At 43.5% G+C, this 20280-nt stretch overlaps 1 protein-coding gene across 1 annotated transcript in view; it reads left to right on the top strand.

Moving 5' to 3' along the window:
• The window catches only part of PMFBP1 (polyamine modulated factor 1 binding protein 1), a 43366-nt gene extending 23550 nt beyond the window's left edge, over positions 1–19816 (top strand). Inside the window, 17 exon segments of the mRNA XM_054579031.1 lie at positions 1351–1521; positions 2488–2598; positions 4787–4913; positions 5012–5169; positions 6703–6943; positions 9035–9224; positions 9367–9520; positions 10112–10279; positions 10550–10687; positions 14588–14752; positions 15299–15466; positions 15773–15940; positions 16685–16788; positions 17203–17277; positions 19399–19689; positions 19691–19760; positions 19763–19816. Coding sequence (XP_054435006.1) covers positions 1351–1521; positions 2488–2598; positions 4787–4913; positions 5012–5169; positions 6703–6943; positions 9035–9224; positions 9367–9520; positions 10112–10279; positions 10550–10687; positions 14588–14752; positions 15299–15466; positions 15773–15940; positions 16685–16788; positions 17203–17277; positions 19399–19689; positions 19691–19760; positions 19763–19816 — 2553 coding nt within the window.
• Positions 19817–20280: the final 464 nt, after the last annotated feature.

Below are 20280 nucleotides of genomic sequence, written 5' to 3'. Positions count from 1 at the left end.
AGTATTACGGAAATAATGGAATCTATAGATAGCTTCTTCCTGTTTCTTAACTTTTCTATTGTTTTTCACTCCTCTGCCCACTTATACATTAAATTACTTATAAGAACATTATTTATGGTCAATTTTAGAATTCTGACTCATCCTCCTACAACTTACTCATGGGCAGCTTTCATGCTCAGTGAACATGAACTATTTCTAACTGCCTGAAAAAGCCTAGTTAGGGAAATTAGTTTAATGGGGAAAGGACATACCATATGAACTAGAACTCTTTGCTCTTTTTTTGATTATCTGCATCAGTCACTCTATTGTTAGTACAGACCAATGATCAGGTAGTAACCTTCATCTATGATTTCAGATGATCTAGGAAAAGACATTTTTAAAAAAATGGTTCTAGGAGAACAAGCAGGCACATATTAATAAGAATGTCAATTGGTACAATTTTTTTGAAGAACAATTATGTAATATCTACCAAAGTTTTAAGTATGTCCTGACAGTCCTACTTCTATGAATTTAATCTACATATATACCAGAAAGGGAACTCAAAGTTTACATGTAAAAATATTCAGATTCTTTTTAGGGGAAAAAAACCTATGTTCTCATCAGTAGGAGCCTTGATTAACACATTTAAAAGGAATTTAACAGAAGACGGAGGCACATGTACTAATGTGGATAAATTTCTAAGACATCTTGTTAAGTGAAAAAATCTATTTTTGTGATTTTAAAAGACAACATAATATCTGCATTCTATAGTTTTATTTGTATGTATGTAAATATATAGATAAAGTTCTAGGAGGCTATGCGCAAATAAATGGTCATCTCTGAGAATGCAGTGACAGTAGGGTTAGAGGAGGTGTTCAAAGAGAAATTTAATGTTACAAGTTTTAGAAACATACTATATACATGTATTAGTTGTGCAATTTGAAGTTAATTTTAAGAGAAGATAGATCTACAAGTAACAAAATGGAAAATAAATTGTCAAATGAAAAAACAACTTACAATAGTGTGTAGAAGACTTCATCTGGGTAGGCAAAAAAATTGGAGGGTTATATACATACACATGTTTCTGAAAAGATACACAGAAGACTGGTAAGAAGAACTGTGATGAAAGAGGGGACCTGAGTCATAGAAAGCCAAGATGGAAGAAAACTGACTTTTCATTATTCGCTCATGAACTGTTTGAACTTTATGCCGTATGTATACACTTGTTATTTTTTTCTTTTGTTAAGAAAGTTATGACTCACATATATGAGCATAAAGTTTTAGAATATAGGTCTAGAGATTTTTTGTGATCACAGCATTCTTAACTCAATAATTATGAACAAAACCACCCATTATTTTTAAATATCCCAGGAACCTGAGAGCAAGGGTGATCACTCAAAGGTGCGTATATACACATCTCCCTGTATGATTCAAGAGCATCAGGAGACCCTGAAACGACTGTCTGAAGTCTGGCAAAAGGTCTCTGAACAGGATGATCTGATCCAGGAACTTCGAAATAAGCTAGCCTGCAGTAATGCTTTGGTAAGTGCCTTCTTGTAGAACATTTTCCTGAGACCTAAAAGAGAAAAGAAAGGAGGTTAAAAGTGTCACCTAAAGTAATCTTTCACTAAGACTAATCAATGTCTTAAATAAACTTGCCTCTGCTGTTTATTTTATTTGTATCGTCCATGGTGTGCATCCCTCCCCCGCCCACCCTAAGTTCAAGATTGTAAAGAAACTTAAAATCTTTCATACAACAACCTAAGTGCCTATCAATAGGGAAATGGTTAAAGAGATATGGATATATCATGGAATAATATGCAGCCAACCAAATGGATTAAGCCAATCTATAAGGACTACGTGGAAGAATGCATGTGATATATTGTTAAGAATAAGTTGCAGAATCTTGTGTAGTTCCACTTTGGTTTTTCACTGTCTTTAATCATGATATGGAAGCAGATACAGGAAATTGCCAGTAGTGTCCCCACCTGCTTAGGGGAAATGAGAGGGAAGAATGAATGGAGAGGAAATTTTTACTTCTTATTATCAATGTTTGGGTTTATTTGAATTATTCTCAACAAATGACAAAAATTTCATGTTTTTTTAATTAAAAAATGTACATATTTGCACATTCCATAAAAAACTTCCTTCTTTAATTGCTGAGCTTTGAACCACATCTTCTGACAGATTAAGTGCATCTTTCCTAATTTCACAGCCTCCAAACAACCTTCATCTGCCTAACAAACTGGACCACACATGGGTTCAGGAGGGAATCCAAAGTGTGTCCACTGACAAACTCAAGACAAATCATTGTCTATGTCTTAGTGAACCTTGATGTAAGATTCAGAACATAATTCCTTCTCATACCAACCCCACAGGAAGTGTGTGATTAATTATATAATGTTATGACAAATTTAGGATGAAAAAAGGATCACCCTGCTAAAATAGTAGTAGAAATAAACACCTTACGTTGATCATGCAGCATAACTGACCTGTGCTCATTTGCAGGTTCTGGAACGTGAAGAGGCTTTGATAAAATTACAAGCAGACTTTGCTTCTTATACAGCCACCCACCGACATCCTCCTAGTTCCTCAGAAGATTGTGAAGACATCAAAAAGGTGGGAGAACTTTTGCTTATTTGTGCCTGCTGAGTCATGCCAATTTGGGTTTGATTCTGGGTTTTCCTGCTTATTTTTAATTTTTATATTATATGATATTTTATATTTGTGTAGCCTTAGTTGGCCCTGCCCCGTGGATGCTGTGTATAATGTATGCCAAGCCCCAGTGTGTCCTCCAGCATTAGATTTTGGAATTGGATTTGGGAATTGCACCTGTCTCTTAACGCAGTTCCAACAGAACACCTAAACAACATACAGACTCCTGCTCTATGGATTCAGAAGGATCATTCCAGCCTTCTAGTTTCTGGGTGGAATTGAAAAGAAGCAGATTTAGGGAAGATTATTATTTCAAATTCATTCACTTTTTTTTTGAAAACCTGCTGTTATCAAAATTTGAAGGCATCTCAAAAGTAGACACTCATAATGAATAAGCATTTAAACCATGTAAACAAATAGCAAGATTTGACCAACCAATAGTCAAAACTAGGTTAGATCCCCTCCTAAGTGAGTCATGCCTGAACTTGAGGTATAAGGTAAAGCCGGCCACATGAGGCCATGCTGTGGGCATGTGAGGGCAGCCTGCTGATGCTGAAATAGGGGCCGTGGGGGTAGCAGAGAGAGCAAACAACACATACAGCTCTCCAAGGGGTTCTCTAGCGGAGGAGCAAACTCTTTCTGATCCCAGAAAGTTTGAATGAATGAGAGATCAATATTGAACTTTGGAGTTTCCTCCTTGGACATCTGTCAATATTTATTTTAAAGGTCAGTTCCATGTTATTCACATCCTGACCTACAGCAAGATCTCATAACACTCCTTTTTCATTTTTGTCTGAAAAATGTCTTTATTTCTCCGTTACTATTTCATTTTTTATAGTGGTTTAAAAAAACATGACATTAAATTTACCATCCTAACCACTTTTAAGTATATACCTCATCCATGTTAACTATACTAACATAGGTAGGTAACCAATCTCTAGAACTTTTTCATCTTGCAAAACTGAAACTCTATCCGCTAAACACTAATTCCTCTTTTAACACTCCATTTTTAAAAAATGATACAGACTTTCCCAAGAAACAGAAAATACTGTCCCCCTCCTTTTTATGTATCCTATCCAAAACCTTCATGTTAGTTCGATATTCTATTAGGAGTGGAACCATCTACATCTCAGTTAACGCCAGCAGTCCTCTCCCTGCTCCGCTGGCCTGACATACACTGGGCCTTTGAGTCCCTGCAGTGCCCACCTAAGTCATATGGAGACTGCCCTGCATTTCTCCGGCTGTCCCCTGTCTTCATGCCACACTCACTGTCAACTCTGAAATCACGAAGCTACCTCCTCCCAGCCTCCCTAGATGCCCAGACACCCAATTGCTCCTCCTTGGCCGTGGGTACATGTTTCTGCCTTCTCTTGGTTACAGCCCATTTCCCTTTCCTTCAAGGTTGAAGCCAAAGTTCTTGCCAAGGGACTACAAGCAGTGATTGCCCCAACTTCCTCCCTGCTACTCTCCCCATCACTTGCTCCACTGTAACCAGAAGGCCTCCTCCACATTCCTTCTCTGGGGCCTTATAACTGGCTACAAAGCTCTTCCCTCGGATACCTCGAGCAAGTCCCTGCACAGAGGCCCCCTTCTCAGTGAGGCCAGCCAATCCATCCTATTTAACATTGCAACCCCACACACCTGCCCCTGCCCCCATCACCTCCATTCCCCTCTTGCTGTTCTGCTTCTTCCATAGCAATTATCAATTTTTAATGTTTCCTGCTGTATAAGTCACTACTTACTATGCTCTTTGTCTGTCTCACCCCACCAGAAGGTTGAAGAAGTGGCTTCTTTTGTGCACATTCAGTGTGAGTGTGAGAAGTCTGCCATATCTCTTTTTTTAATTCTATTTTTTAAATGGCTATGTAATTGACAGACCATAAAATTCCCCAATTAAAGCGTACAATCAGTTGCTTTTAGTATATTCACAGAGTTGAACAACATGACCACTAACTCCAGAACATTTTCATCACTCCAAAAACCCATATCCATGAGGAGTCACTCCCCATCCCCCCCACCCCCCACTGCCACCCCTGGCAACCACTAGTCTGCTTTCCACCCTACGGATTTGCCTGTTCTGGACATTCAGACTTTTGGAAAGCATTCTTCCCCCTTGTTCTCACCCTGCCCTGCTCTTCTTCTGTCTCCCCAGATCCTGAAGCACCTACAGGAGCAAAAGGACAGCCAGTGCCTGCATGTGGAGGAATACCAGAACCTTGTGAAGGACTTGCGCATGGAGCTCGAGGCTGTGTCAGAACAAAAGAAAAACATCATGAAGGGTACACCATGGGCTGGTGGCTGTGGCACGGAGGGGCGGGAAGCCAAAAGGAAGGAAGAATCTGCCTCTAAGCAAGAGCACTCTGTCCTGCCAATGTAGAAATGATGAAGTTGGAGCTGGACCTGCACGGGCTGCGGGAGGAGACATCCGCCCATCTGGAGAGGAAGGAGAAGGACGTTATGATCCTGCAGCACCGGCTGCAGGAGGTGCAGATGCAGTTCACAGAGACCCAAAAGCTGGGTTTGAAGAAAGACACGGTAAGGCGGTAAGGCCAGGCGCTCCTAGTTGGGACCGCCAATAAGGCAGGTGTGAGGCCCGGCCTTGGCCAGAGGGAGCAGGTTCGGCAGTTCTGCACCCACTGTGATGGCTTGGAGAGTGTCAACACGTGTGCAACGGGACTGTGGGCTCTTCAGGCCCACAGACGATTCTGAGTATTTACCTCTTTGGTAGTTCTCACAGAACATAATAAATAAATAAAATAGCACTATCCAGGGACTTTAATGGATATGTTGACTCTAGAAGAAAGAGGGTTTTTCCCCCAGCCCTGCAAGGTAGAGAGTTTGGGACACACTTGTGTTGTTCCCATATGCTTTTGTTCATGCTTGATAGTGGAAAGATACTATAAAATAATGTGTAGCCTTATTAAGAATATGAAGTGAATTTTAATTTTAAAAGTTACAAATACCTTAGAATATGCAGATCAGGCAGTTTGAAAATATTAATGGAGCTATGTTCTAGAAGATCTGTTGTTGCCAACATAAATCAAGGTCCTGGAAAAGTCTAGGAATGAAACCAAGGACAGAAAGGTTGTGACACTAATGCAAGCTTTTGTAGTCACTACTATCCAACTCTAAATTTTTTATCAGAGCAAAGCTAGCACGAGTAATCCAATTGGTTGACTGACTGGTCATTCCCACCTCCTATTTCAAGGTACAGAGGTGGTTTGTCAGTCAAAATAGAAGCAGTTGGAGAGATGTCAGCACGAAGCAAGGACTCCGGATAAACAGCTTTGAGTCATTCATATAATCACCCAACAAATATTTTTGAGCTCCTAAGATATGCCAAGCACTGTTCTAGGCACTACAAATATTATAGAATTTTATACCTGAAACCTATGAAATTTTATTAACCAATGTCAGCCCAATAAGTTTAATTTTTAAAAAAACATTTTAAAAAAGAATTTAATAAAACATGCAACATTCGTACTCTCATGGAGTTTATATTCTAGCGTGGAGAGACAGATAATAAATAACAAAATTAATATATCATATAATATCAGATACTGATAGAGTCCTAAAATAGCTTGGTGGCTGTTTTATACAGGTTGGTCAGGGAAGTCCTCTTTGGCAAGGTGACATTTGGGAAGAGATTTGAAGTGTGGAAGCCACCCAGGCAAAGGCCTTGAGGAAGAATATCCCAGGCAGAGAGAATAGCAAGAGCAAAAGTTATTTAGTGGGAGCCCCCATGGAGTGTTCCAGAAGACCGGCTGAAGCAGAGAGAGTGGGAGGTGGCCAAGGACGAGATCATAAGCATCCTGGGAGGCCTTTTTCTACTAAGTGAGATGGAGCCAGGGGGGGGGTTTGAGCAGAGGTATATAAGATGTCTTGCAATTGTAGAGGGCCCCCTCTGGCTGCTGCAGTGAGAACAGGCTGAGGGGAAGCAGGAGCTAAGGTAGGAGGCTATTATATGCAGGCAAGAGAAGACGGTGGCTATAAGAGAGCTTGGAACAACGTCTAACTGACCGGCCTCTCTCCAGGCCTTTATAAGCATTAACACTTTGCTTTCCTCAGCTCCTCCAAGAGAAAGATGAAATGCTGCACGAGCTAGAGAAAGAGCTGACACAGGTTCAGACTACCCTCCTGAAAAAAGAGATGGAGTTGGAGAAGCAGCAACTAATGACAACAGAACTCGAAATCGCCATCCAGGAGGCAAAGCAGGATAAGTGCAAGGTGGAGTGTGGGGCCCTGAGAGCTGAGATGGAAAAGCTGAAGGACTGTCTCGAAGATGCCCAACAGCAGCAGAGGCTGGCTGGTGAGGCCCCAGCAAGCACTGTCCCCACCACACGTCCAGCACATGGGCCTAGAGCAGCCCTTTTCTCTCTGTGAACGGCCACCCTCCTCTGCATCCCTACTTTCTTACTTCAAATCTTCCCTTGACCTCATCCCACATCTCAGCAGTTACGACTGCCCTCTTGAACTCCTTCACTCACCCTCCACCTCACCTTCTCTCTGGAACCTTCACCACATAGCACGTGCTCAGGTTGGGAAAGTGACTGCCCACTGTTCCCTCAGCAGTTCAGATAGAGACCATGGCTCTGTACTTAGCTTCTTTGCACCACATTCCTCTCCATCTTCTCCAGAACCCTTGTCACACATTTTATCTCTTCCTTCCTGGTTTTTGACACTCTCTCCTTTTGTATTCCCTCCAAAAATCCTCTTCTGCACAGCTTGCACTAGGGATCGTGTCCTGGTTCCCCTGCTAACACTGCTTTCTCGGAGGTCACCAGTAACTTCTTGCCCTGGACGTGGGGCAATGGAAGTGTTCTGGAATTAGATATTGGTGATGATTGCTCACTTTTGTGAGTATGCCAAAAGCCACTGAACTGTACACTTTATAAAGTTCTGTTGTCATTAGTTGCTGCTTCTCCATCTCCATCTCTCTTCGGGAGCGTTGTCTGAACCTGTGTCAGTTCCTTCTCTAGTTCATGTAGCATTTGTTCTTTCTCTTTATGTTTCGTGATACAGAAATGTAGGGAAAAAGTAAAAGGCCCACAGTCCGGCTTCCTTCCTTACCATCCTCGGACTCTGTGTATCTATGCCGTCAGCCCCCAATGCCTCAACAAGTGTTTCTTAGCTTTGGAGACACAACAGATCCCAGAAATATCATCATTGTTTCCCTCCTGCTCTGACAGACTCATTCATCCCTAAGACTCTGCCCTCCTCCTCTTCTCGTCTCCCTCTACACTCATTCTTTAGTGAGCACCTCCCCTCCGGGGAGCTGCGCTTCCCTGCAGATGACTCCAAACCTAGAGCCTTGGTCCTGATTTCGCACCTGTGGCCAGCCTTGACTTCAGAGACTAGCTCCACCGGGGTGGCCCGCCTTCCCCCCTAACTCAGCATCCCCAAAACTGAACCTGTTCTCTTCCCTGCATTAAAATTGTTTTTTCTCCCTCCTTACAAGGTCTATAATTATTTCCATAGTGACACCACCTTTCTTCCAGTATCCCAGGCTGAAAAAACAGACAGAAGAGCAATGTTTAAAGTAGAAACGATAGTAGAAACTACTGGATGTGGGGATACAGTTGGCTTAGAGAAACTCCAGTAAGCAACTCATTTGGGTGTTTTTCCCTTCATATGCAATGAAGGGAAGGATGTGGGCTAAATGATATTGTAGGAATTCTTTCTCCATTCTAATTCTTTCCAATGTTCCCAAAGCACTCTTCCCTTTATGTCAGCTCCCTGCTCAAGAGCCCACGAAATCAGCTCCAGTTCTTTCTCTCGGGCTTTCATAGTCCTTCAAAGCCTCCTCTAGTCCATGCACTTACTCAGCTCTGTCTCCCAGAACTCCTGTCCAGATTCCTTTCCAATTAAACCCGTCTCTCCCCATCCTCTTCTCACATGCCTTCGGTATTCCCTTCACGAAGCATTTACTCTAACAATCTCCCCACCTGGAATTCCCTTCTCGTAAGGCACAGCTCAGCCTCTTTTCCTCTGCGAGTCCATCCCCAACTGTTCTTACATTGATCTTGCTTCCTGAGTTCAACGTCATTGCAAGTTTATCATCACTGTGGTCTCTTTATCAAGGGGCCAGTATGGCTCCCTCACTAGACTCTAAACTCCATGAAGGTCAGGATGTGTCCCTAATGACTGGATGAGTTGCATAGGAGATACCGAGCAGTTTCTATCAATTTATTTAATTTTAGTTGAGAAGGAGACCACAGCTGGAGATAATGATGGCAGATAATTTAACCGAGCTCCTTAGGAGTGATAATGAAATGGAAAGAAATGAGGACAGATTAGAAATTGAACAGACATTTTAACTGGCCTGATTTGAGAATCTGATCTTCACACATACTCTCTTCTCACATGGATATGCCCCTAGCTTGTCTCCTGTCTTTGGCAGCTCAGCAAGCAGCTCAATACAAAGAAGAGGCCGTTATGGCAAAGAATAACCTGGAGGATTCCCAGAGGAAGCTGCAAAGCTGCATTCTCTTGGAGAAGCAGAAGGCAGACACCATCCAGGAGCTGCAGAGAGAACTTCAGAAGCTGCAAAAGGATTCCTTGTTGGCTGAAGGGGAACTTACGCCCCACAGGTACCACAGGTTCACCTTCAGAGAGAGGCCCTGTCTCTAGTGAGCCAGTCTCAGGACGGATAGCAAACCCCATGCAGCCAGCTCACAGACCACCAACGCAGACACCAAAGTCCATCCTCCTATTGTTGCCGTTTTGCTTTAGGAAACGGATAGAGGAGCTGACGTCGGAACTCTCTGAGGCCCTGAGGAAGCTTGAAAACTCAGACAGGGAAAAGAAGCAGCTTCAGAAGACAGTGACTGAGCAGGATATGAAACTGAATGAACTACTAGATCGTATAAAACTCATTCAGCACCAGGTATGAAGGGCAAATAGGCAGCCAGCTCAAGCATTTGCTCTGCTTAACATTAAATAAATTTGTCTTTACTTGGGAAGATGCCACGGCCAATCCATGGTGAACAGATTGTCCAGAATTATGTTAGGATGCAAAGCCAGCTGGTCAGCTCCAGTTCCTATGACCAATAAAAAGCATTTTCAAGTGCTAAGCTTAAAAGTAGTCAAAGGACAATGAGGGTTTTTTCCTGGGATTCAAAACTATCCTTGTCAATTAATTTAAAGCCTTTGATCTCTAAATTATTCTTTTTATGTTTTTCTCATATTTTTTCACTTTATTCAAAAAGGTTTTATGTGGAAAGATCTGTTAAGTGAGAAAGAAGGTTGATGATGTTGGAACTGGATCTATAAATAAAATAAATTGATATATCTAAATTAACAAATTAAAAGTGTTGCTGAACATCAGAGGGAAATTTTTTTATCATACATGCTAAATAACCAAGGAGTTGCCCTCATATTTATTTGAGCTCTCCCCCAGGTACAATTGTTAAGTTTGTTTGTTTTCCCAAAAATATGCAGTCCAAGAAGATCTTTCAGTTCAGTCTTATGTTCTCAGCACAGGGAGCTAGCCTCCACCAAAAGCACTCTAGAAGAGGAGCTTAAGGAAGTAACAAGGTTGCTAGAGGAAAAACGGGAACAGTTGAAAAAGAGCAAAGAACAGGAGAAGCTGCTGGAGGTAGAGATTGAGTCATTGCGACAAGAAGAAAAAAAGAAAGAAAAGATGGTGAGAAGGAGAATCATGGAAGAGTGGGAGTCATAAATACAGGGCCAGACGTGAGCCCAGGCAGACCTGGTGGGATACAGAGTCTGTGTGTGCTCAGATCTCAGGAGCGGAGGGAGGGAAGGTGGGAAAGTCAAGCAGGGAGGAAAGAGAAGGCCCAAGATACAACAGGGTGCAGAATGGAGCTGTGGGGGAGGGAGGGAGGAGTGGGGTTATATAGGAGTCTGAGAGTAACACCTCTTTTCTGGGCTTTGTTCTATAATTGGGGAACAGTCAAAAGAGACTTTACGAAAGTTGGAGGAAGAAAATGAGAATCTCAAGATACAGTTTAAGCAATGTTCTACACAACTGGAGTCCTCTCTCAGCAAAAACACCACCTCCCAGAAAGTCATCCAAGAGCTGACTAGTGAGGTGAGTAGACAGAAACCCTGAGGGGGTGAGAAACTTGAATCCTGTGTCCCTTGACTAAAATTGGCTCCTAGCTCTTCCCCCACCACAGAAATGCTGGGCCCATGTGCATCCTGTGGTACCTGCAGCTCTGCTTCCCTCCTTGAAGTGGGGAACGCCTTCAGTAACTAGTTGCTCAACCAAAGAAATGTTTCTTCCACATGTGGAAAGTCTTATTTAAAAACATCTGGTGGAGCTCCCAGACTATCTGTACTTTGGCATCAAGTCCTCCAATGTCGCATTTGAGACCAGAGTTGAGTGAATCCATTGTTTAGGGCAATTTGCTAGGGAACACTTCCAAAAGTAATACCAAAGCACAAAAACGGGGTAGAGGGAGAGATGGTCATTTTTCATTACACAATAAAAATGACAGAAAGGAGTAAATGCATCTAACATACATGAGGCACTGTGCTTGAGTTCAGTCATCATTTATTGACTGTCTACTTACGTCCTTTATATGCCTTGCATCTGCTTTACTCCAAAAAGACATACATTACTATGATCCTCAGTTTACAGAAAAAGAAAAGCTGAGGCTTAAAGTGACTAATTAGTTAGGATGGGATGGACCAGTATTTGAAGCTGGACCATCTGAGCCAAACATCAAATCTCTTCCCCCTTCAGTATGAATGCCAGTGCTTTCCCCATGTGAATACATTCCATCTTTCTGGGCGAGAAACAAATAGAGATCTTATTAGGTGGTCTCTTGGGTTACAAGTGAGAAACCAGCAGCTCTGATTCCTTCATAATATAAAAAAGAAAAAAGTCTTAAAATGCTGTGACTATTCTAAGTATAAGAATAGCACTGCCCTATAGAACTTTCTGCAATGATGGAAAATTCTAAATTACAGCTATCTAATACTCTATCCACAAGCTCTGTGTGGCTGTTGAGTGCTTGCAATATGGCTTAGTATGACTAAGGAAATAAATTTATAATTTTAATATTAACTAATTTTAGTTTTATTTAAATGTAAATAGCCTCATGTGCCTAGAGTCTACCATATTAGACAGCATAGAAACTCATGTTTCTGGAGTTTTTTCCTCCAGACATATAAAGCTCTCCTTTGCTGTGATCCAGAGTTGAGTTCTAAGTCACTCAGATCCCCAAGGAACCTCTGTAAAAAAGGGGTACTACTTAAGTATTTAATAAGGGTCTGTCATTATATTTGCCAAAAGACAGTTGTGTAAATGTGGAAGTAAAAGCACTAAATCCAGAATTCCTTTGATGGGAATCAGGAGGCTAGAGGTTTTTTTGTGTGTATAAGCATGTCCCACTTTTTAAAAGCATGACCCAATTGTGAATCAATTGAAATAGCCATTAAAAAGAGGCTTAGTTTTGCATTCTAAAATACATTTTTCTTTCATCAATATTCCATATCTGAATTTTAAAATTTCCCATCTGAAGTCAATGCACTATATATGGAGATTCTTTTCATCTCTTTGATCCTAGGACATTTTCTACCATACTTTATAATTAATTAATGTTAATAATAAGAAAGTTAATTTATTTGTATATATATTTATTCTGTATTTGTACATTTTGCTAAATCTACTTATAAGCAGTAATAGTTTTTTAGTTGCTTGTCATGGATTTTCTAGGTTATGATTAGATCATTTGCAAGCAACAATTTTCTAAACCTTTGTAATATATTATTTTTCTTGCCTTATTGCATTAGACAGTCCCTACAGTGTAGTGTTCAACAGTGGCATCCTTTTCTTGCTTTTAATATTAATGGAATTCACGTTTCAGTACGATATTCCCTGTAATGTGGCGAGTAAAATTAATTGATCCTAATTTTGGCCCACCCTTGCAGTCCAAGCATAAATGCTCGCTGTGTATCATGTACCACTCTTTCAGTCACTCTTTGGAACATTCTAAGTGAAGTAAGGCCAATATGACTACAATGTAGTAATCAAGAAGTGTCTTGATATAGGATGAGAGTAGAGAAATAAGTAGGGGCAGACATTGTGAACTCTGTTAAGAAATTTTGTGTTTTATTCTAAGAAAAATTGATAGATATTGATGAAATCTCCTCGAGGAGCAGAGGAGGTGATTTGATCTGACTTAAGTTTTCAAAATACAGTTTTGACTGATGTGCGGAACTGGATTGGGGATAGGGGAAGGAATGGGCATGGAAGTGAGGAAACCAGTTGGGGGGCCATTGTTATCTAAGCTAGAGTGGTGTCAGTGAAGACAGAAGATAGCAAATTCAGAATGTGTTTTGGCAGCAGAGTTGATCAGACTAACTGACAGGATGAATGTGAGAGCAAGTAAGGAATCAAGGATGACTTAGTGGAACTTACCTATAAAACCATAAATCTTTATGAGAACTTTTATTAAAACTCCTTGATTCTGTGTGTATATATATATACATATATATATATACGTGTATATATATATACATATATATATATACACATATATATGTGTATATATATATATATATCTTTTCCTAAGATAAACCACTCATGTTAGAGAAATTTAAGATAAACCTTCCATTTTAGCTTCTAGCATCATTGTGATTTTTTTTACCACCTTTTAGTATCTCACTTCTATGATAACATTTCTCGATTCAGCCACCAACTATCAAGAGCTTACAATGAATTATGATTTTTCCTGTGACTCCCCTGGTTTTCTCTGCAGACCCAGTTGACATTTTTCAGAAGTTTCTAGAAACAGTGTACTTTTATTTCCAGAAGACCAAATTATTCCATCTTTAGGATTAGTTTTACCCCCACTCCAGACATGTAAATATGCAGGCAGAAATATACTAATTCCTAAGGTCAAAGATACTCAAAATCCCATTTGAAAAAATAATAAACTTCAGGCACTAAGCAGTTACTGAAGAAAACCCAAAAGAGTATGTTTCTGTGTGTGTGGCCACAGGAAGAATGCAGGTATACTAGGATACAAAAAAAACAAAATTGAGGCATATGCATTTCTAAGGTCTCCCTCCGGCTTCCAGACTTTGGTGTAGATCTCTGTCCTGTACCTCAGCTATATAATAAAATGGCTGATTACTTAGCATCTTCATGATCATAACTCACAGCTGTGTAGTATTTATACTCACAAAGTCTTTTTTTACATCTCATTTGATTATCACAAAAACTCTGTGAAGCAGTTGAAAGTATCCTGATTTGCAGCAGTAAAAACTGAGACTCAAAGAGATTAAGTAAATGACAGAAACTGGATCTCAACACAGATTCGCTAACCCCAGGTCTCCATTCCTTTTAACTAGCACGAATATTCATTACTAAGTTTAAGACACAGACTTTAGTTTTTAAATACACTTCTGCCAGAACTATGGATTTAACGCATCTCTGATTCTGAACATTGCCTAATGCAATATTTCATTCAGTCCAAAGCAATTATTAAACTAAGCGCCTATTATGTGCCATACCCTGAGCTGTAAGTGGCAAGACAGAGTGATGAAGAAAGCATGCACAGCCCCACTTTCAGGGCGGAACAAATCTAATGGATTATGTCAGGAACAAAGTGAGGCATAAATATCACACAACTGAGACATTGTAGCACATCTCCCATCCTAGACTTGGATTCCAGATCTTTATCATAGGCTGCAGAGTCTGTGAAAGGGACTTTCCATGTGCTTGACACATCATGACCTAGTACCTCCAGTAGTCCTTTATTTTGGTCCTTTATTTGGGGGACATGTAACTAGAAGGGGAACTGTGGGGAGGGGACAGCAGAAGAGCCTGGAAAAGGCAGCTCTTCCTTTTACAACAATGAGATGGAGATGGGGCATTGTCACATATAGGGAAGAGAGTGCAGTGCTTGTCCGTTTCCTGTAGACACTCAGAATCCTCTATAGCTACGAACCTTGACAGTGATATTCCCCCTCTCTGAAGGTAGCCTTTCAGAAGGAGTCCTTAGTGAGTCTGCAGGCCCAGCTAGACAAGGCTGTGCAGAAAGAGAAGCATTATCTCCAGACCATGGTCAGTAAAGAAGCCTATGAGGAATTATCCCGGAAGTCGGCTGCCTGCCAAGATGACCTAACACAAGCTCTTGAAAAGGTGGGCCACGCCCTGTATCTCCAGGGTTGTTTGGGGGCAAAGAAATATCCTAGCAGTGGGAGAGGCATAGGAGTCAGTTTCCTACACTACTGGCTGTCACCAAAGCTGTCTGCAAACCCTTGCATGAGCTGGGATGTCTGTCCATGGAAAGCCTGCTTCTCCTTAGTGAGGGTTTTGGGGAGGGCTAGGGGGAGCAAAGATGGAGACCAGATCTAATGATCTTTCTGCCCATGGGTGATCCCAGAGGAAGGTTTTCACAAAACCTGGATTATCAAGGAAATTCATGCCCCATCCCTGTGCTGATCATTTCTGGCTGATCAGTTCATAGGACTAAAAAGAGAAGAAATAAGGGAGGGAACGTGGGGATGCAGAAAACCAACCACTGTTACTTCCTATCCTCCCTGGGACACTAGGAAAGCGACAGGGTGTCTGTGCCACCCTGGGAAGAAGACAGGGATGGATTGGAACCCTTCTCCATTCAAAGCTCAACAGAGAGGGCCAAAGGGCTCTGACAGCCACTCTCATCCCCTTTTTCTTTACCTGAAGCTCAATCATACAATATCAGAGACCAAGAGCCTGCACCGAAACTTGACGCAGGCCCAAGATAGGAAAGTTCAGCTGGAAGATGAAATTATGGCTTATGAGGAGAGGATGAAAAAACTCAACATGGAATTAAAAAAACTTCAAGGCTTCCACCAGCAGAGTGAGCTAGAGGTGAGGAGCAGTCTGGGGCTCATGCTGCCTTCCTGTCCCAGGGCCCCAAGGTCACCTCTTGCACCCAGAACTATTTAGCACTGAACCATTCCCTTTGGCTAATGGGTTCCCTCCCTTTGTTTGCCCTGTGAGTTTAAGGCCTAGAGGCAACTCTCAGAGCACGGGTGCCCTCTGCTGGCCAGTGGAAATAAAATACCCCCTAACGCATCTCCCAGAGCAGAGAAAGGTCCCTCTAGCCCCCTCATGGGTCCCCTGGGGTCAGGACAGCAAGTTGGGGTCTCCTCCTCACTTTGCACTTCTGAGCAGGTACACGCCTTCGACAAGAAGCTGGAGGAGATGAGTTGCCAAGTGCTGCAGTGGCAGAAGCAGCACCAGAGTGACCTCAAGATGCTGGCCGCTAAAGAGGAGCAGCTCCGGGCCTTCCAGGAGGAAATGGCCACCCTGAAAGAGAGCCTCCTTGCTGATGATAAGGAGGTAGGTACTCCTCAGCTTCTGGTCATTCCTTCCCAGTCCCTGCCAGCACATCCCACAACCACCGGGATGCCAGACTGCCCTTGGTTGCGGTGGAGGTGCCCGGGAGCAAGGAAAGAACACTTGTTCTGTTCTGTACTGCCAGGTCTCGAAGCCCACAGTGCCTGTTTCAACCACACAGCTTCCTGTCGGGCCCAGCAGTGACCCCTGACTTAGATAATCCACTGGGCAGTTCCCCTCCAAGCCCAGCCTGACACTTTTATTTATCCTGCAGTAGAGTCAGCTAACGGAGCTCAGGCACGCCCATGCCTGGCACCCTGGGCCATGAAATTCATGGCAGGATCCGCAGGATACCTTGGGGTGGCCACAGGGCCTTTGCTCCAGTTAGATATCTCCTCCTCGAGATATTTTTTTCTTCCATATTAAAAACTGGCTTACCGTATTCCTCTTTTAGAACAAGCCACTTCAATTGATGCCTTTGGCCTGAAAATCCTTACCGTAAATATACAGATCTACTCTGTCTCTACTATAAACAGTGCCTTCTCAGAGGTGTCACCCTTGGGTGGGTGCAACCTGCACCACTGGAGGTGGAGTCCTCCCGTGGCGATTCCAACTCCGGCCTCAGGGGCAGACAGCAGAGTCCACATTTCTCCTCCCAGGAGGAGAGAAGAGGCCTGACTTGGGAGTAGGGAGGTGATGGGCCTGTGCTCCCTCCCATTACTGTCCCATTTTCTTCTTGTGCCAAAGTCCTGTTGCCTGCCCCAGCGGACTGTGCCCAAAGACACCTGTAGGCTGCACCGGGAGAGTGAACAGATTATGACCAACATGGAGCAATGGGCAAAAGAGCAGAAGTAAGTAAGGAAGAAAAAAGTAGGGTTCCAAGGCCTGGGCTGAACTGAGGACCCATACATGTGCCGAAGAACAGTATGACACACACACAGAGCCCTTCTGGGAAGCTGGTCCAGTCCCAGTCCACACCCGTGGGTTGGGGATGAGATAGGAAGCCCAGCTGCCTTAGATGTGGAGCAGCTCTCCCAGCTTTGTGTCCGGTGTCACTGCCTGGATCCCTGGAACTCACCTGGGATCACAGGGGATTTTCACAGGAGTTGAGTATGGAGAGTCCTCTTAATTGCCAGGTGCCAAGAGGCTCGAGCTTTGGGGCCCAGCAGAAGCCCTACTGAGAACACCCAATGTCCTGTTTAGCCAGCCCGTGCTCTTGCTCACAGTGGTCTGGGAACTCTTTTCTCTTGTGCATTTTATTACAGGATCGCCAATGAGCAATTAGGAAACAAGCTCCGTGAACAGGTCAAATATATCGCCAAGCTGACTGGTGAAAAGGAGTAAGTCATCCCGCACCACCCTGGCTGCTGCTTGGGCCCTAAGGAGAAGGGTCAGCCAGGAGCCAGCCTGGCTTTTTCACTGGATGCATGCAAAGACCCCAGGGAAGGCCTGGGACCTTGGAAAAATTCCAGGCCCTATCTGCATCTGTGTGAATTTGGACACATCACTTTACCTCTTTGGGCCATAATACCCTCAACAACAATGCAAGATGTTAATAGTCTCCATGTGCCTTCCTACTGTCATTTTCTGTGATTCTCAGAGGCCACAGGCACTGAAAGCAGGCTGTATTAGTTAGGGTAGGGGCTAAGCTGCTCTAACAAAGATCTCCAAGTGAAGGAACATAGAAGGAACATCTCTAGGAGGTGACAGATCCAGGTTGATGGGGTTCCTCTGTCCCAGGTGGTCATTTGGGGACCTTGTTCCTTCCCTGTGGCCTTGCTTCCCTTTCATGGTCAAAGCTGGGTCAGCAGAGAATGTGGTAGGAGAGGACTGCTAGAAGTTCGGGAATAGAGGTTAAAGATATGGGTGTCTAAAACTGAGATGTACAGTAATAGGTAATGACAAGCTCTAGGGTAGTGCTTCCCAATCTTCTGTCAGAGAACACTTAGAAAATGACCACATTTGTTTGGCACACTGAGAGGGCCTGGGGTGGCATTGGTTTGGCAAAGTTGACCAATCAGCGGCTGCCCCATGCCCTGTACCAAGGATGAAAGTATCTCAGCACACCTAGAATCCATCTGTGAGAAGTTCAGTGCCAGGCTTTGACCTAGAGAGGGGTGGCTGAGGTGAAAGAGAGGACACGATCATTGGGATAAGGAGGTAGGAATGGAGAAGCCATTGGGGATGCTGACAGGAGTGAACCGGTGGGCATGGCAGCAAGCCAGGGACGGGGGGGTGGGGGGGGCGGTGAGGACCCCACCTGCAAGCCCAGGGCATGTGTAATGTGTTGATGACATGAGGGTCTACACGGGAAGGCGTGTCTTCGGCTCCAGCCAGGTTTACAGAGAGCAAGAGGGCAAACCATATGCCCAGAGAAGAAGTTGAGGATGAATACTTCATTTAATTTCCTTTAGGGGGAAAAAAAAACCCATGAAAGTTTTTACTAGGACAAAAATACTTTCCGAAAGGGTTTAACTAAAAGAAAAATGGTCAGAATCTGAGCATAACAGAATGTCAGGCTTTTTCTTATATTGTGCCAAGTTCCAAGTAGTTCTGTTTCATTCTTCAGTGGACTTGAGCCTATTTGAAGGAAAGCCACCTTTGAATAATAATAATAGCTCCAGTAATATTTTTTATGTGCACATGTGAGGTACTGTTCTAAATGCTTTACATGTATTAACCTACTTAATCTTCCTAAGACCTTACCAGTTAGGTGCAATTATAGTCTCTACCGATGGATGAGAAAAGAGAGGAACTGAGGGACTAAATAACCTGCCCTTGGCCTCACAATTAGTAAGTGGCAGAGCCAGCAGCAGTCCAGCTCGGGAAGTCTGGTTTCAGAGCCAGTCACCACTGCCCTCAACATTGAGAAATGCAACTGTTGCTATGAGTAGCCACCACTGATGGAGCCACAGGGGATATGCTGAGTTACCTTCCCCCCTTACCTACCTCACAGCCACCATTTTCTCATCTGTAAAATGGGGATAAGTTACTTGCCCAAGCTCTCAACAGAGCCAGATCCCTGTGCTTTCAACCTTTCAGCAAAGGGATGTGAAAGAACTTGGACTTTAACATCAGAACCGTGTGAGAGTGTTTCCAAGGCATGGCCATGAGAAACCGAGGACGTGTGATCAGAGTTGTTCGTAACAGCCTTCTAGCTCTTCCAGTCACATTTCTATCATTTGTCAAACTCAGTTGTCCCCATCTAAAAATGAGAAAACAGAGCCAGAGCTGAGATGACTCAGTGGGTCAGGAGTCCACCCCAACCCCAGGACTGGGCCTCTTCCAGGGGACATGCATGGGCATCCATTTCCACAGAACAGATGTGGAAGCGCTAGCTCTGGAAGGAACCAGATGTCCATGGCCCTCCTTCCTGTGGGCCTTTATCTGTCCTTTCCAGTGGGGAACCGAGGAGCCGGAGCATACCAAACACCCACCGACTCTTCCCTCTCCTTCCCCAGCCACCTCCACAATGTAATGGTCCATCTGCAACAGGAAAACAAGAAGCTGAAGACCGAGATAGAGGAGAAGAAACTGAAATCTGGGCACTCAAGGTTATGCACCAAAGCCCTGGGCCCAAGCAAAACGGAGCCCACACAAAGGGGGAAAGTGTGTGGCACCTTGGGCTGGAGGGGGACAACCCGGGACATGAGCCAAAGAGTGGATGTCACCAAGTTTGTCAGGATTCCCCACTGTTCAGGTAGGTCTGCCATTTGTCTTTTGCTACTTACTATGTTATGTCGTCTTAGCGCCATGGGACAAAAAAATGACAGCCTGATAGTATTTTTCAAGAGATCACTGGATTGGGCATTCAGATAGAGAAAACAGATCTTTTTCTTAATGACTCAGAACCAGAGATAATTGTTTCCTTGTCTGTAGACAAGGAGTGTTGCCCTGCTGTCAGAATCTTGGCAGATACCCAAATGCATCGTAACTCAGATCTATCCCTTACCCTGACCAGGTCCCCTTTGGGAATGGTAAGGACAAAAGCGGAACAGGCAAAACAGGCATCTTCCTCCTGTAATGTTCTGGAAACGCTAAAAGAGCGCCCTGTACCCTGCGTGGCCTGGGTCCACAGCTACCTGTTCTGCCATGAAGATTCCACGTTACCCCGGGGGAAGTCACACTGCAACAGAGATGCTTGGCCACAGGCCAGTCCTTGAGAAATCACCTCATTAATTTCTCCTCAAATCAAGACTTGTCATTTCCAGCCTGTTCCCTCAGGTTCCTCCTATTGCTAGACTCAGCACCTTGCCCCAAGCATCATTTCCGCAAGGGTTTGTCAGAGAACAGTCAGTTCCCATCCGTCTCTCTTGACCTGGATCAGCTCTTGTGGGAACATG

Source organism: Pteronotus mesoamericanus, unplaced genomic scaffold (assembly GCF_021234165.1).
Source record: "Pteronotus mesoamericanus isolate MK-2021 breed Mesoamerican mustached bat unplaced genomic scaffold, CSHL_Meso_final contig_52, whole genome shotgun sequence".
In the NCBI taxonomy this organism is placed as follows: domain Eukaryota; kingdom Metazoa; phylum Chordata; class Mammalia; order Chiroptera; family Mormoopidae; genus Pteronotus; species Pteronotus mesoamericanus.
Note: the sequence above shows the minus strand (reverse complement) of the source record. Positions and strands in the feature narration are given on the sequence as shown.